The sequence below is a fragment of the Emydura macquarii genome, unplaced genomic scaffold, assembly GCF_026122565.2.
Source record: "Emydura macquarii macquarii isolate MOO-44397 ecotype Brisbane River unplaced genomic scaffold, CSIRO-AGI_Emac_v2 contig_470, whole genome shotgun sequence".
NCBI classification, from domain to species: domain Eukaryota; kingdom Metazoa; phylum Chordata; order Testudines; family Chelidae; genus Emydura; species Emydura macquarii.
The window spans coordinates 99,650-116,690 of NW_027130607.1; the positions used below are offsets into that span (position 1 = coordinate 99,650).

The window sequence follows — 17,041 nt, forward strand, 5'->3', positions numbered from 1 at the left end:
ACAGCACCCACAGCTCCCGGAAGGTGTTGACGGAGCCGGTGGACGCCGCCCAGAAGAACTCTGCCCGGAGACGTGAACAGAGAAGGGAATGGAAATAGGCCCCACAGTCGCAGGGCGCCTCCCCAGCCAACCTCCCCTCCCTGGTATTATAGATGGTGACTTTGGCCAAGGCCAAGAGGAGGTTGACGAGGAGGTCCCGCGACTTTGTGGGGCCACGGACGGGGTGCTCATAAAGGAACAAGTGCAGGGAAAAGTGCAGTCAGAACCTCAGCAGGAGGTTCTGGAGGAGCCGGAAGAGGGGCTGCAGCCTGGCGCACTCCAGGTATGGGTGCGCCAGGGACTCCCTCGTGCTGCACAAGGGGCAGGTGTCGGGGCAGAGGGTGAACTGCGCCACGTACATGCCTGTGCTCACGGATCCGTGAAGGAGCCGCCAACTGGTGTCCCTGGCGGGCTGTGGGGTCAAGGTGGAATACAGGCTGGCCCACCGGGGGTCCCCGCCATCCGTAGGTGGCAGCAGGTCCCGCCACTTGGTGTCGGGGCAGGACGCGAGGGAGGGGAAGTGAAGAATATGGAGCACGAGGCGGGGAAGTGAAGAGTATGGAGCTCGGCGCTGTTTGGAAAAGGACCAGTTGCAGATCATGCAGCCGGCTCGGTGCGTAGGGAGAGGGTGGCGAGCGGGCTCACGGGGCCAGTGTCAACAAGCAATCTTATTTGGTTTTCATCTTAAATTTACACTTCTCAGCTGAAAGTTTTCAGTTGCCTAAAGGAAAAACAAAATGGGTTTGGGGTTTCTGATGAAAAGTTGACATTTTCAAAAGGAGGAATTTTTGTTTCTTCTGACTGTCACTAGTTGTTTGAGTAACTTAACAGTGAAATCCTTAAAGAGTGCTGACAGCAATTCTCATTCGTGTTCTTTAAATTTCCCTTGTATGCTAATCCCCACACATATATTTAATAGAAATAGCCCATTTACTGTACTGGCCTCTGTGGATTTTTCCCCAACAGGTGATGAATCCAGTTGTCCACCTCCAGGATTCTTCGGTCATTATCTATCTATCTATCTAGACGCCAAGGACACAAGTATATAAGAGTCATCTCACCCCTCACTCTGAGCATGACCTGATAGAACTAGACTCAGCCCGGTTGCTCTCTGCAGCTGAGCAGTGTGTAGCTGGCTTTGAGCATCACTGGCATTAAAGGAGCGATGCTGCGGGAACGTGATTTACCCTTGTCTATTTCCTAAGGGCTTGTGGGACTCACTCCCGAGAGACCTGAACAGCTCAGAAGCAGAGGCCCAGAGGCAAAACCTCATGGACTCATCCATTTTAAAGCCAAAAGGGGCCGTTCTGCTCCTCTAGTCTGACCCTCTGCCTAGCACAGGCCCTAGGATTTCCCCCAGGGTTTCCTGACTCCAGCCCAGCTTCTGGGCTTTTTGTGGGCCGGGGTTACCAAGGGATTTGGGCACCTAAAGGTGGGACAGGTATATACTGGAATTTCCCAAAGCTCCTAAATCTGCCAGGTAGCTAAATCCTGTGGGCATCCAATGGGATTTAGGCACCTAACTTGATGAGGTGTTACTGCAAATCCCACAAGGCAACTATCAGCTTCTTTAGATGCCTAAACTCCTTTGTAATTCTGGCCCTGGGTCTCTCTTGGCATCTTCCAAGGCCCGGGCTTCTCTTGACTTTCAGAGCTATGAAGGCTGGGATTTGCAAAGGAGCCTAAGGGAGAGTAAGGCATGCACGTCTTGGGGGCCTAACTCCCTTAGACCTCCTTGACAATCCCAGCCTACAATGATAACAAGGGCAGCCAGGCAGCAGGTGTTATAGAGAGGAGGTCAAGTCACCTGGAGCTCTTGTGATCTAAGCCCAGCTACACAACTGAATTACCTCAGCTCTCCGTGCCTCAGTTTCCCCAACTGTAACCTGGGGAAGAAGACCTGGCACTGGAGGAATAATTCATAATGGATGGTGTAAAAAAGGGGTTATGCAAAACTTAGTTTTATTTGAACTCTGCCTGGGGTCTCCTAGCCCCTGTACAACCAGAGCAAGAGACTTGTGTCCGGCAAGTGTAAATGGGAGTGGTTCCCCCTGGGCTTTGTCTGTGGGTCTGGGAGCCCTCACTCCTAGGCTGGGATGGCCACATGGCCGGAGTGAGACTGCTGTTAGCCCTGCCCTGGGGGGCAGAGAGTGGGGGCAATCGGAAGCTCCTGACATGATGGGGGAGCTCACGTCCCATTGACTCTCACCTCTCAGCTGCTGGTTCAATTTCAGACTTTTCGAGTTTTAAATCTTATTTTTCATATTTTTCAACTTTTATTTACTTTGTTTCTTTTATATTTGGAAGTTTTTAAAGTTTTGAGTTTTAAAGTGTATTTTATATGCTTTGAAACTTTTTACAAATATATTATTTTAATTTAATTGATATTTCTTTTATTTTCTGGCGCAATCCCTCCTGCCAGGGCTGTGGCCACTCCCCACAACCAGAGAGCCCCTCCAGTCATACCTCTGGCCCCCCACACTCTAGACCGACCCCTCCAGCCAGCCCCATCCGCACCCCCTAGTCAAGCCAGACCAGCCGCCTACCCAGGCTCCTCACCCCCCACAATCTGGCCAGCCCTGTCACGCAGACCCTTTGCCCCCCCACTTTGTCAGCCCCTGTAGCTAGTACCCTCGCCCCCTTCTCTCACCAGCCCTGTGACCTGACCCCTTGCCTCCCACTCTGGCCAGCCCACATACCTAGACCCCTCAACCCCCCGCACACTCCAGCCAGACCTGTTTGCCCCCTACTCTGTTCTGCCTCCCCAGTCACTTCAGCCCCTCCATTCTGGGCAGAACCCCCCGGCTGGATCCCCTCCCTTCCACTTTGGCCAGACTTCCCAGCCAGCCCCTAGCCCCCCTACACTCCGGCCACTGTGTGTCTGCCAAGCGCTGGGCACAGTGTGGGGGGGTCTGTTGCTGTGTGTCTAAGTGGTGCCTGCCACAAAGGGGTGCCAGTCCCTGAGCAGCTGTGCGGTGCTTGGCACAAGGGAGCGTCCGGCCCATGTGAGGCAAATCTGGTTAAATTAGGTTAATTAACCTGCACCTGGGGAGAAGCAGGGCTGGAAAGGTTGATGGAGCCCAGCTGGGAAGGAACAGGTGGGGCTGGTATAAAGCCAGGAAGTTGGCAGCTGCTGCTCCCTGGGAGAAGGGGCAGGGGGTGTTTGGGGCTATGGAGTGAAGCAGTGAGTCCCTGGAAGGAGGCAGTTTGGGCTGGTAAGCCCAGAGAGGGGGTGAGCTGGCAGAGCTCCAGGGAAATAGTGAGAGGGGCTGGCAGCAAGCAGCCCATCGTTGCTAGACAGAGGGTCCCCCTGGACTGGACCATGCAGTAGCGGGTGGGCCTGGGTTCCCACCCCACCCACTGGGGCAGCGGCACAGACCCGGCCATGGAGCAGAAGGCTGCCTCGGACAATTGTCTGCTGGGACTTTCCTACCCTGGAAGGGGAGGATTTTAATGACCTGGCCAGAGGGACAAGCCATGAAGATAGAGCACTCTGAGTTTCAGAGACACGGCGGGGCGCATGGATGAGCAGCGGAAGGAGGTGCTGGGCCTGGAAGGTGAGACTCCCCAGGCACCCTAGCGGTGAGTAGACCCCGTGATGGTCCCGAGCTCTGTTACTGTTTGTCTGTGCAGCGCTGGCACGCCGGTGTCCTGCTCTCTGTGGCTCTGTGTGTCTGGGTGGCACCCGGCCAGGTGGGGTCCTGATCTCGCTGGTACTGTTTGTCGGTGCAGCCCCTGGCAGAACAGGGCTCGGTCTCAGTTGGGCCTCCAGGCGCTACCATGATATACGCAATAAGTATAAATGAGATCTGCCAGGCTGGCCTAGACCTGGGGCACTTGACTTGAGGCTGTCCTAGGAAACCTTTCCCCTCTAGGTCTGCAGGCTGAACGCTGCCCAGATTGCGAGCAGCCAAGAGCCATGGCATTCAGAGAAAAGGGCTGCAGCCCTTGGGGGTCATTTTCACCAGCGAAGGATCTGGGCCAGGGTTCTTCAGAAAGATGCAGAGACCTTTCCTCCTGCAAAGGCTGCTTGTGCGGGCGCAGTGCTGGGCTGCGTTCCAAGAGCTCTCTGTGAAGGAGAGGTGCCCGGGTGTGTGCACATGGCGTGTTAACAGACAAGCTGCCAGTATGCAGCGCTCAGCGACGTGTAGCAGAGTTCCTGCCATTTGTAGGAGCAACAAAACCTGCTGTTGTGGGCAGATTGCAACTCGGGAGACTTGGGTTCAAGATTTGCCACAGACTGCCTGGGTGACTTTGGGTGCGTTACCTATGCTGGGCATGTCAAAGGAGGCATCAAGTCCATTGGGCCCCTATGAAAATCCCTGACAACCTCTCTGCTGCTCAGCCTGTGAAATGGGGATGAAAACCCTTCCGTCCCTCGCAGGAGTGAGGTTAGATTCACTGGTGTAAATGAGGGGCCATGGAGGAACCCAGAGCGATGCATGCACTCAAGTAGAAATGGTGTCTTTACAATGTTCCTCACACTTCCCCTAACCCTCCACTTAGCTCAGCTAGATGCCAGGAAAAAAGAACCTTTGAAATTAAGCTGGTTGGGAATTTTCTGGTGTTTTGTGTGTGTGGATCTCTTTAGTTGGGGTGTGGGTTTTTTTTTTTTTTTTTTTTTGGAGTGTGGGATTGGTAGGATAATGCCAATTTTTCTAAAACAGAACTGCTCATTAAACAGTGTTGGGTTCAGTGATACACCTGAACCAAAAAAATAGATATTTGGTTAAAAATTTTCAAGATTGTCGAAGCATCACGTTTCAATCTTGTCACACCAGAAAGTTGTAAGGGTTTTGAGTGAAAACAGCTCTTGGTTTAGACATTTTAAAAAGGGGAGAAGGTCAATATTAACTGGAAAAATTTGAAATGATCAAAATGAAACATTTATTTTCCCCCAAGTGATTTTTTTTTGGCAGTTTACACTGTTGAGATTTTGCTTTTTTCCGTTCTGACAAATTTCAAAATGTCAAACTCTCATGAGATGGGAAAACCTTTTCCCACCCAGCCTTGCTTTGAAAGGAGACCTGCTCACATGTAGCCTGATAGACATGCACCTTGGCGTCTACACATTACAGCCAGAAGTCAAAGTGAATTTGCTCAGTGTAAAAAGAGCTAGGGGCATTAACTGCAATGGTGCTTTGGTGAGTTTTGCCAGCTGGGGATATGACCGGCCTCACGTTAGAGCTGTCTCTGTACCTACAATGTAAAGAAGTGTCTGTGTTAGAATTTAGCCAGGAAATGAAGGTTCAAACCTCTGTTTTGATCGAAATGTGTCGTGACCTCGCCAATGGCCTGACTAATGACCCAAGCACTGCATTGACGCCCTGCACCCTGACTTAGAGAGTACATCTACACAGGGATAAAAGACTTGCCGCGCAGCCACGGCTGGCACAGGTCAGCTGCAGGTTTTTGATCCGTGTGTAGACATACGCAGAGAGAACAGGGCTATCTACTGAGCCCCCCACCCTCTTCCCTCCAGCACAGTGCCACCTAGGACTTTCTTGGGACATGGGGATTAGCACTGACTCCAAGCACATCCGAGTGGGTCGCCCGCTCCACGCTCTGCAAAGCAGCATCTTCTAGCAGAGCACTGGGCTCAGACTGACTGGCGGGGGGCTGCATGTGGGGAGAGGCCAGGCCTGAGATACCAGCCAGAGCAGTGTTCTGTCAGAATTGGTGCATTCAATGAAGCAAGGCACTTTCATGTACTGGTCTTTGCCAGCACCAGGTGCAATCTGCAGGAGTGCTCCATTCAAGTAAGGCCCCCCGGGCTCTCCTCACTAAAGAAATACGTGGGTCATTTTCACTTTGCCCAAACCAGGCTTCTAATAATGTCCCCTGGAGGCATCATCATTATGTGCTTAAAAACCCAGCAAAAGTCAACATCTTAATATTGGTGCAGCTGTGAGTGACCTTGAGGGGAAGAAATACACAAGGGGCCGGGCGGGGGGAGTGAAGAGGAGGAATGGCAGAAACAAGGTGCAAGGTTATAAGATGCTGCAGAGAGAAAAGCTACGTCAGAGCTGAAGGAGAAATGTAAACAAATGAGTCATAGAAACAGACCCCCACCCCTCAACCCCCTCAGATAGACTCTGAGGAACAAGGAGATGAAAGACACCCTGATGAGATGGGGGGGCAGGAAACTGCCCAGGCCTGTGCTATGATTTATCCTGCCTTCAGCAGGAGTTGCCTGAGAACTGGCTGACTTGGAGATGGTTCTCAGGGCTCCTAGTTCTATCCGTGGCTCTGGGAGGAGTGTAGGGGTCTAACGCTTGAACTCCTGGGTTCTAGCCCTTCTTCTGGGGGCAGGAGCTGTGTTTTTGTTCTGTATTTGTACAGCCCCTGGCACAATGGGGTCCTGGGCCGTGACTGTGGCTCTAATGTTCTAATGCAAAAAGGAAAAGGAAAAACAGAATTTCAAGATTCTATAAGAAGGGATCCCAGGGAAGAATGCAGCATGTTTGATGTTCTTTAGGGACATTGCAACAGCCAAAGTGCATCAGCCCATTGGTTCATCCATGCCCTTATCCCACCCCTTGGAACTGTCCACGCTCTTCATCTCCTACAAAGAGAATTATGTATGTCACCCCATGGTCTTATTTTTGTAAATCCCCTCCCCGTCCCCTGCTATGCCACACAAGGACGTCTTGTCTCCCATCAGCATGTCCCATCTTTGGAGCACACTCTGTCCGTCTGTCTAGTGCCACACTCAGCACAATGGGCCATGAACCTTGAGAGAGATCTTGGACAGGCCCTTCAGTGCTACAAAAGACCATGCTCAATATTTCACAAGGGAGGCTGGATCTGTGGTGAGGGCGCTGGAGTGGGACTCCAGACAGCCCGTCTCAGTTCCCAGCTCTGCCGTAGACTCCCTGTGTCATTTGATGTGTGTGTGCCTTAGTTTCCCATCTGTAAAATGGGGATAATGATGCCTCCTTTGGCGATTTAGAGCATCAGCTCCTTAGGGCAAGGACTGACCCGGCACAGAACTTGCCACCATGGAGCCAGAGCTCTAGGCATTGTTAGAGATCCACACGGCGTTAAATAGGACAGATCCCTGACTGCTGTGAATCTGCTCTACCTGCCGTGGAGTCCTTGGGCCAGATTCCCCAACTGGAGTGAACCAGCCGTAGCTATTTTTGAGTCAGTGGTTCAGATCTCCAAGTGATGTCAAAGTGGCCATCGCTATATGCAGTGAGATTTCTATACATTTCTGGCTCAGCAGAATTACTTTCCTTGATGCCCAGCTGATTGTGTGTTGCTGTAAGTAGGTTTTCAGTTGCAGAGGCTCCCTTTCCCATCTAGAGGGTGATGTTTACCCCTGTGCAGGTCCCTTGAAAAGCCAATTTTCCATCAAAGAAAAGCTTCAAAGGAAAATGTACAACTAGTCCTTGACAACGACGATGATGAGGGGGTTTTATACAACTCACAATGTTCAAGATTCATATAAATGTCTGATTCTTTTTTGAAATCTACTAAGCTGTTGATATCAATAATGTCTTGTGGTGATCAGTTTTTCGGGCTAAGTGTGCAAATATAATAAATATTTTAGGACTTAAGTGGTATATAACCGTTAAACTCACCCTCTGCAAACACGAATGAACATAATATCACACCTTCACTTTAGGCTGGGAATTTCAAAGAGGCCTAAAGGGAGCTAGGTGTCTAATTCCCATGGACTTTGAAGTTCCTTGGGCCCTTTGGAAACCCCAGCCTCGAAGACCAACTTTTTTTTCCTTTCATGTTTTTATTGTTTTCTATAATTTCACTTTTTCTTTGCCAGTCTCATAAATGGGTCCAGTCCTCTCCACCCGCTGGTTTCCAGCTTTATTTTTAATTTGCACACCAAGAAGAAGCACAGGCAACTTAGAGACAAGTTCCAATAAAACAGCTGAGGATGAAAAACAAAAACAAAAAAACCCTCCTTTTAGTCCTAGGTTTAGGTTTTATACACATTGAATGTTGCTCAAAATTCAAACACAACTGATGGAGAAGACACAATACATATGTACAACAACTCCAAAATACAGTGCCTGTGAGGAGTGTAGAGTTCTCACATCCATTAAATCTCCTATTAGCATGTTTTCTTCCTTTTTTATTTCTCTTTCTATCTCTCTGTCTGAGTAGAGGGTAACATTTACAAAACCACCGAAGTGACTTAGCAGAGTAAGCCCGCTTTCAAAAGCCATTAAGAAGCCCAGTTCTCCCTGGGAGCTAGGTGTTTTTGAAAGATCCCACTGGGTGCCTAAATATCTCCTAAAATGTGGCCTAAGCTCTAGATTTACAAAGAGGACGAGGTGCCTAGTGGGATGCACTAAGACGTCTAAGTAAGTCAGGTGCTGCTGACATTGGGTCCGTGCCAGCTGATGAAGGGAATTATTTTCTTCCTTTTTTTGAGTTTGCAGAAGATGCTGCCCTGGCTTCTGTAGATTTGTGCAATGAGGCTGAGATTCTCAAAGTCAGCTAGAAGATTTGGATCTCCAATTCCTATTAATGTTAATGCAGACTGAGTGTGCCTATCCCTTAGGCAGCTTTGAAAATATCAGCCTGAAAGCATGTCCAAGACAGCTAGATGATTTTAGGAGCATTTTATGATTTGTAGAGCTCCAGATATACAGGTAGGGCTCTACGTGGAAGGAGAGAGACAGACTCTCACATAAGCCACATAAGAGCCATGCGGATGAATTCGTAGACTTATTTCAATGCTCACCCACATGCTACTTCTGCAGATGCAGCACATCAACGTGCACTCGTCTGACTCCTTATCAGTTTCCTCAGAGCCCCTTTCACCTCCTTGTTCCTCAGTGTGTAGATGACCGGGTTCAGCATGGGCGTAGCTACATAGCCAAAGAGCTGCACAGAGGTCACCAGCACTTTGCTCAGGTGTGGCTGCATGTAAACCAGGGCGCAGGGCCCAAAGAACAGCATCACCACCGTCAGATGTGAGGCGCAAGTGGCAGCTGCTTTGCGTCGCCCTTCGGCTGAGTTCATCTTCAGGATGGAGTAGACAATGCAGACATAGGATACAAGGATGAGGAAGAAGAAGGTCATGGCCACTACCCCAGTGTTGGTAAAGGTCACGGTCTCGATGACGTACATGTCTGCGCAGGCCAGCTTGGCCACGGGGAAAATGTCACAGAAGAAATAGTCTACCGCATTGGGCCCGCAGTAGGGCAGCGTGAAGGTCAGGCTGGTGAGAATGGTGGCGTGGAAGGAGCTGGTGACCCAGGTGCCAGCAGCCAGGATGGCACACACCCTCCAGTTCATGATGATCAGGTAGCGCAGCGGGTGGCAGATGGCCACGTACCTGTCAAAGGCCATGACAGTGCAGAGCAGGCCCTCAGTGCAGCCTAGGAACTGGAAGAAGAAGACCTGAGACATGCAGCCGCCAAACGAGATGGTTCTGCTCTTGGTCCAGAGACTGACCAGCAATTTAGGGGTGCTGATGGAGGCGAATCCAAGATCCAGCATGGAGAGATTGCAGAGGAAGAAGTACATGGGAGTGTGCAGGTGGGAGTCAGCGAGGATGGCTGATAAGATGAGCAAGTTGCCCAGCAGGCTGCAGAGGTAGAAAGCTAAGATTACGACGAAGAGGATGGTCTTCTGGCCTTTGGTATTGGGGATCCCTAAGAGAATGAATTCTGACACCACAGTGCGATTCTCCATTTCCATGCGAGACGGGATCATTCCTCGAGGTATAGAGAGAATGCAGCCAGATTAGCAATCTCAATAAATCATGATTTGTTTATTCCTTTGTACCCCAAAGGTTTTACTCCCAAAGGGTAAACATTTCTAACCCGCATACGTTTGGTGGAAGTGAGTGGAGAATCAGGACACATATTTGGTCAATTCTACTCAGTTCTATTTTCCTTTCTTCTTTTCTATTCAACTATCTTCTATTCTATTCAGTTCTTATAGCTCATCCATCATCACGGTATCAGAGAGCCAAAGAAAAATTAATATAAGGAAAGCAAATGATCATGAATTGGAACATGAATTTAGCTGACTCCTAAGTACCTTTCCAGAGAGAGTGCAAGACCGAAAGAAACCTCCAAAATACTTCAGTATGATAATGCAAAATTCTCCTCTTTGTGTGGAGAGAGAAAGAATTTCAGAGAGTTTAAGGCCCTAAGGGTCTATTAGATAATTTAGTCTGACCTCCTGTACATCACAGGCAATTAAATATACCCCACACTGAGGACAACAATTTCGTTTAAACCAAAGCACTTCTTCAGATGTCCGAAGACTAAACAGTTGTGAAGTGTATTATTTGTACCCTGACCTGATGGCTACCTAAGTGGACACTTACAGCAGGCCTGGTGCTGGACACCGGGTCAAGTGAGGCTGCCTACAGGGAGCTGGAAGGTGGCCACTTTCACTCAGGCGCCTCACTGGCGGCGAGTTCCCGGGACTTGGCCGCCATCCACTAGATAGTAGAAAGTATTCAAGGTCGTAAACAAGATAGTTGTGTGAGCTAAGAAGCTACCAGTAATATGTAAGCTGTTCCCGTGTGAAGTAGGTGAAATTATATAATAGCCAATCAGCAATTGTGTGACCATTGTATGCAAAGATGATAAAAAGGTATATAAGCTGGAGAACAAGATGGAATAAACGATTCTGCTTGCAATCATATTGGTTGTTGTGCTTTATCCGTCCTGCATCCTCTGTCATCAGCAGTGGAACTCTCCCTCATCCTCTGCTATCAGCATTGGAACCCGACAAATGGTGACCCCGACGTGATAGCAATTCAAGTGGATTGGATTGTGTGTCGGGCAGGGAGAAGAAACGCGGGAGTTATAGCCGCTGCAGGAGGTACTGCGCTGGACGCAGCTCCTGGTCGTCCAAGAGGGACGTGTATGAGCTCACAGGAGATACTGCGGTGAAGGCAGCTCCTGGTTGCCCAGAGGCAGGCGTGGTCGCCCAGAGAGGCAGGCGTGGTCGCCCAGAGGCAGGTGTGGTCGCCCAGAGAGGCAGGCGTGGTCGCCCAGAGGCAGGCGTGGTCGCCCAGAGAGGCAGGCGTGGTCGCCCAGAGGCAGGCGTGGTGGTCGCCCAGAGGCAGACGTGTTCGCCCAGAGACGTGGTCGTCCGAGAGAGACGTGGTCGTCCAGAGGCGTGGTCGTCCGAGAGGGACGTGTTTGAGCTCAAAGGTGAGCGGCTAATTAATTAAGTATGGGAAACGCTGCATCAGCTGAAGAAAAAACGGTGCTTGAATTTTTTATATGTATCGCGGAGCGCCAAGGGGAAAAGGTGTCCCCGGATAAATTATCTTGCTTATTGAAGTGGGAACTAAGAAGGGGATTTTTTGTAAAATCAAGTACTGTATTTGATAAGACTGTCTGGGAATACTTGGGCTCCGACCTATGGGAGTCGGTAGCCCATGGCAACAAGGAAGCCTTTGCCTTAAGTCAGACCTGGAATAAGGCAAGGAGGATGGTGAAGAACCTTGCGGCTGAAGCGGGGGTACAAGCGGCAGTGAGAGAAATATTTCAAGTGGGAAATGAGACGCCTCATGTATTGCCAGTAGGGAACGAAGTGAGTGTGGAGACCTGGACCGCAGTTCCATACCTCCGCGAGGAGATTGGTCGGTGACGGCCAAAGCGTGTGATAAATACTGGCACATAGGAAAATAAGACTCCTAAAGAGACCTCTACCATGGGAAATGAAAGAAATACTAAGTGGCAGGTTTCTCTGAAGAAGTACAGAAGTACTGAGTGGCAGTCAGACTTCTCTTATGTGGTATAATAAGTGTGTGAAAAGGATCTTGAAAACTGTTTGTAATTAGGTGCTACCTTAAGTGTTTCAAGAGAGAGAGAGGAAATTTTTTTTTTTTTCTTTTTCTTCTCTGTTTCTCTCTCCTTATCTCTCTCTCCGTTTCTCTTCTCTTGTTTCTAAAAACCTTTGAGAGAGGGGGAGGGAGTGGGTAAACATAATGGGAAATTGTAAAAAATAAGGATCGGGCCCTTAAGCATTTTGGTTCGAACAACATGGTTTATGGCCAAAAGGAGAAAGGGGGGCCAAAGATAAAATGCAAACAGGGTGAAAACTCTAAAGAAAGACTGCATAAGTCCCGGGTAAGGAGTCTAAAGGACTCCAAAAAGGAAAAAGTGAAAATTTAGATAAAGAGTATATAGAGAGGTTGAGGCCGGGGTTGGGGAGTAGGACGTGGTACCTTTTTGGCCCCAGGAGATTCCTCCTGCCACTATTGTGGACAGTTGGGACACTGGAAAGCAGAATGTCCAAGACGATCTGGCCAGTCGGAGTGGACATTTGGGCCACCACCACCTCCTCCCCGAGACCAGACTCAACCTTTATATTAGGACAGCCTGGGAAATGGTAACTTTATTAATGCACCCTTTTTGTTAATAGATTAATCAGGTTTTTATGTGTTTTGTTTTATTGATGGAAAACCAGTAAAATGTTTTATAAACACTTTCTAGACACTGAAGTCAGCAGATCCACCTTAAAAGTTTAGGAGTTTTCTCTATTCCCTTATCAAGGAAGAATGTAAACCAATTAATGCCGCATCTAGTGTCTAAACCACTATCTGTTTCTTTGAGATCTATTTCTAATTAGCATGCTTTTCTTTTAAGTTTTTATTTTTCAGTTAACCTGGTAGGTAGACATTTATATTGTAAAATTTGATTGTACTATTTATTGTTTACCAGATGGGATTAATTTGTTATTTTCCTTGTGAAAATGAAAATTCTATTTTGGCTGTATTTCTTGAATAGGGACAGGATTTTGAAATATCCAGCATACAAAAGGAATATGTCCTGTAATTACATCTCTCCTTAAACAAGGAATTATTGTGCCTATTTGAATCCTCTAAAACACCCCAATTTTTCCTGTTAGAAAACCTGGAAAATATTTATTGCTTTGTGTAAGATTGTGTGGGGATAAGTATAAGATCATTGCCTGTTACAGTAATGCCATGGACCCTGTAGCTGCAGGGCTTCCACCTTGTCTCCGTGCCATTGCAGCTGTAGCTGCCTTGGGTAAAACCTCGGAAACTTTGATTTTGGTTCTCCACTTATTATTTTTGTACCTCATATTTGTTTAACAAAATATAAAATTCTTTTGTTGTTTGCAGGTCATATTATACTCACCCGATGTCCAGTTTTTGATCCTGCCTCATTGTTATCCACCCTTTGTAGAACCCAAAATTGATTTTCTATGTTATTGGCTCCTGTCAAAGAAATTTTAAAGGTATTCTTGTGGCTGATTATGCTGTTTGTTCTTAACATGAGGTAATTAAAAGTAACCCTTTCCCTTCTGTGAACCCTGATCAAGAAGCTAATTTTTTTCCTGTAACTACAGTTTGTATCCTGACCGAAGGTAAATTTGTTAATGATTCCCATTATGCCTTTGGTGTTGTCCATAATTATGGTTAACTCTAAAAACAAAAAGGCTTCCCCACTTTGGGAGGCTTCCATATTAAATGAATTTTATGTTGCTGCTTTATAAATGTTGTATAGTTATTTTTTATTATTGTTGTTGTTAAATGTTTAGTTTATTGGTATGTTGTAACAGACTCTGCTGTTAAGGCTGCAGTCCTTTCTGCATTTTAGGCCATATTTATGTTGTTTTGTGTTTATATTGGTCCAGTCTAATATGTATTAGTAATTGTATGTTTATTTTTGAATGGGTAAAAGTTTACCCATGTGCAAAGGCTGACACTATTATAGTCAGCAAAAGGCTTGTGAAGGAATTTATCCCTTGCTTTGGGATCCCTCTGTCTACCAACAGTAACAGGTCAAGTTATAAAAGAAGTTTGCAAGGCTCTTGATATCCAACAGAACTTTTATTGCCCACATCACCCTCAGTCTGCAGGGGCAGTGAAAAGACAGAATGGTGTTCTGAAAAAATAAACTAGCCAAAATTTGTCATGAAACCAGCCTCAAATGGCCAGATGCCCTGCCTTTAGCCCTTATAAGTATAAAATCATCATGTAACAGAAAGACTGAACTCTTACCACACAAGATCCTAATGGGCTGACCCGTGAGGCTTTCTAGCTCTCCACCAGTATCAACTCACCTAATGGATATTAATTTAGCTGATGAAACTGATTTGACTTATTGTCAAGCATTAATGAAGTGTGTTAAGGCTTTTCGTTCACAGGTCCAAGAAGCCCTTCCCCAAGACCCTCAAAAAGCATGTCATGATCTACAGCCCAGTGATTGGATTCACGTAAAGGTCCACCAAGACAGACAGCCCTGGAACTGTGTTGGAAAGGCCCACTCCAGGTACTTCTCACCACTAACACTGTTGTAAAGTGCCAAGGTTACCAGTCCTGAATACATGCCTAACACTGTAAAAGAACCTCTGCACCTGTAATGACAAGGTCAGTGGAACAGGGTGCAAGTGCTTGTAACCTCTCCCCTGCTCAAGAAAAGGATTTGCCACTCCAGAGCGAAAAGGATTTGAAACCACTCCAGAGCGAAGAGGATTTGAAACCACTCCAGAGCGAAGAGGATATACCACAACGTCATCCCTACCACCTCAAAAGGAAAAGACTTAAAAACTCCCCAGATCACTGGTTCCCTAAATGGGTATGGCTAGTGATCTTTTGGATGTTCTGTATTGGCCTTATCTGGATGACTTTATTTTGATCCAAGTTCCTGATTAACGGTACACCTGTCGAGGAAATCCCCAAGGTCCATGGGGAAGAAGACCAACAACCTGATGACTTTGAGGTACAATTACAACCCAAGCAACTAAACCATAAAAGACAATGCTTCTTGGACTATACAGACACATCTTTATAATTAATTATTCAATTACAAACAGATTTCAATGTGTCTAACTGTTGGATTTGCAGTCATGTTCCCTTGCATTTTGAAGAAGGTATACCCGTGGTTCTGATTGTGTTAAACACCATGTAGTAAAGAGATTGAGAAGTTAACACTACAGAGTTTGGAGGGACAGTTGAAAGTGTGAAAAGTGTTATAGGAAGAGAATTTTTAAATTTTTTTTTTTGCAGCCTTCTGAAGGAAAAACAGGCCCTTCTCCCAAATAATTGGTCTGTAAATATGTAAATAATCAATTGTAATTAATTGCTGCAGGCTAATAGACAATCTGATTTAAATCATTTGAATATGGACAATTCAGTCAAAATTACTAAAAGAACTACTAATTTAATGCACATGACATTTTACAAATCGCATCATTATTCCATACCATTTCCCAAGATGATATGTCATGGGGTTTCACAGATTTATTTTATGCCTTAATTTTATGGCTACCAAATTTATTCTGGCTTAAGTAATTGTTTGTGTGTATAATTTGTTTTATTGTTATTTTTACCTGTTGTTGTTTTTAGTGTTTGGGTACTTTGCCCTCTGTTTGCTCTGTTTTTAGTTGGTTTGTTAAGGCCAGAGTGCCTGTGTGCAAATGTTAACTTAAGTTGAAATTATTAAATTTAAGCAAAAGCTAGCTCAGGTTTATAAGTGAGCCACACTGGTATTACAGTATGGCTCAAAGGGGGGATTGAAGGAAAATAATTGTCTGCTTGATTATAGTCATTTTATTTTAGTTTTTTGAGTGTTCTGCTTTTTGCTGAAATCACCCCCCTTCCTTTTCCCATAGTGTTTGATTTTTGCCAGGGTCAGAGAAAGGGCAAGGAGAGAGCCAACTAGTTTTAATTAGTCATATAGCCTTCTGAGAGAGAGATCAGACAACTTTAATAGAAAAGTAGAAATTTTTTGTTAATATGTTATTTGTTATGTATATTTTTTAAAATAGAAATGTATAAGTTAATGGTAATAGTAGTAATATTTTGAATATACCTATAAGTATCAAAAATTTATGCATATGTAATTTTTTTTTGTCTTGTTTGTATAAATATGTAAAAAAGCATGTCTTCAGGGTCTCACACTGACCACATGCTGGGAAGTGTAAAAGAAAGGGCGGAGCTGTGGGGGTATATGATCCATATGCTGACCTAACGGCTGCAGAATCGTGCAGCTATCGATTTTTTTTGTTGGCACAGGGACACGGTTGTGAGGATTTTGAAGGCATGTGTTGTATGAATTTATCAGATTATTTATATTTTGTTCATGCTTTATTGCAATGCCTTGCAAATCATATGCATAAGATTATGCAAACTTATAATCCCTTATGGGAGTGGCTTAGCAGCTTTGGCTGGCCCTCTTGGTTTGTTTTATTTTGTTATATGGGGATAATCATTTTGGGAATTGTACTTTTCTTCCTTATTTGTGTCCCCTGTTTTATTTGCTTATTGCAAGGTAGTCTGGAGCGTTTTGTTGAGCGCCTATTTAAAAGAAAGGGGGGAGATGTGGGAGTGTATTATTTGTACCCTGACCTGATGGCTACCTAAGTGGACACTTACAGCAGGCCTGGTGCTGGACACCGGGTCAAGTGAGGCTGCCTACAGGGAGCTGGAAGGTGGCCACTTTCACTCAGGCGCCTCACTGGCGGCGAGTTCCCGGGACTTGGCCGCCATCCACTAGATAGTAGAAAGTATTCAAGGTCGTAAACAAGATAGTTGTGTGAGCTAAGATGCTACCAGTAATATGTAAGCTGTTCCCATGTGAAGTAGGTGAAATCATATAATAGCCAATCAGCAATTGTGTGACCATTGTATGCAAAGATGATAAAAAGGTATATAAGCTGGAGAACAAGATGGAATAAACGATTCTGCTTGCAATCATATTGGTTGTTGTGCTTTATCCGTCCTGCATCCTCTGTCATCAGCAGTGGAACTCTCCCTCATCCTCTGCTATCAGCATTGGAACCCGACACTTCTGCACAAGATCTGGGCCAAAAGAAAGCTGATGAGGTTCAACAAGGACAAGTGCACTGTCCTGGCCTTAGGACGGAAGAATCCCATGCACAGCTACAGACTGGGGACCGACTGGTTAGGCAGCAGCTGTGCAGAAATGGACCTCAGGATTACAGTGGATAAGAAGCTGGATATGAGTCAACAGTGTGCCCTGGTTGCCAAGAAGGCTAATAGCATATTGAGCTGCATTAGTAGGAG

General features: G+C 46.5%; 1 protein-coding gene and 1 long non-coding RNA gene across 2 annotated transcripts; one reads left to right on the forward strand and one right to left on the reverse strand.

Moving 5' to 3' along the window:
- Positions 1–8,781: 8,781 nt before the first annotated feature.
- LOC137146714 (olfactory receptor 10D3-like) lies at positions 8,782–9,729 on the reverse strand. Its single transcript, XM_067538199.1, has 2 exons — positions 9,437–9,729; positions 8,782–9,232 (listed from the first exon to the last, which is right to left on the reverse strand). Exons 1-2 carry the CDS (start codon positions 9,727–9,729, stop codon positions 8,782–8,784), a joined length of 744 nt encoding a protein of 247 aa, XP_067394300.1.
- A 579-nt stretch (positions 9,730–10,308) lies between these two features.
- Positions 10,309–16,713, forward strand: LOC137146718 (uncharacterized). Its single transcript, XR_010918019.1, has 2 exons — positions 10,309–10,994; positions 11,102–16,713. It is a non-coding gene; the product is annotated as an uncharacterized lncRNA (long non-coding RNA).
- Positions 16,714–17,041: the final 328 nt, after the last annotated feature.

Bases quoted from the DNA above. Each gene is read 5' to 3' on its own strand.
- LOC137146714 (XM_067538199.1), bottom strand. From the start codon at position 9,729: ATGATCCCGTCTCGCATGGAAATGGAGAATCGCACTGTGGTGTCAGAA. The intron at 9,233-9,436 runs GTTTGGCGGCTG...CATTCTCACCAG, and splicing joins ACCAAGAGCAGAACCATCTC to CCTGACCTTCACGCTGCCCT.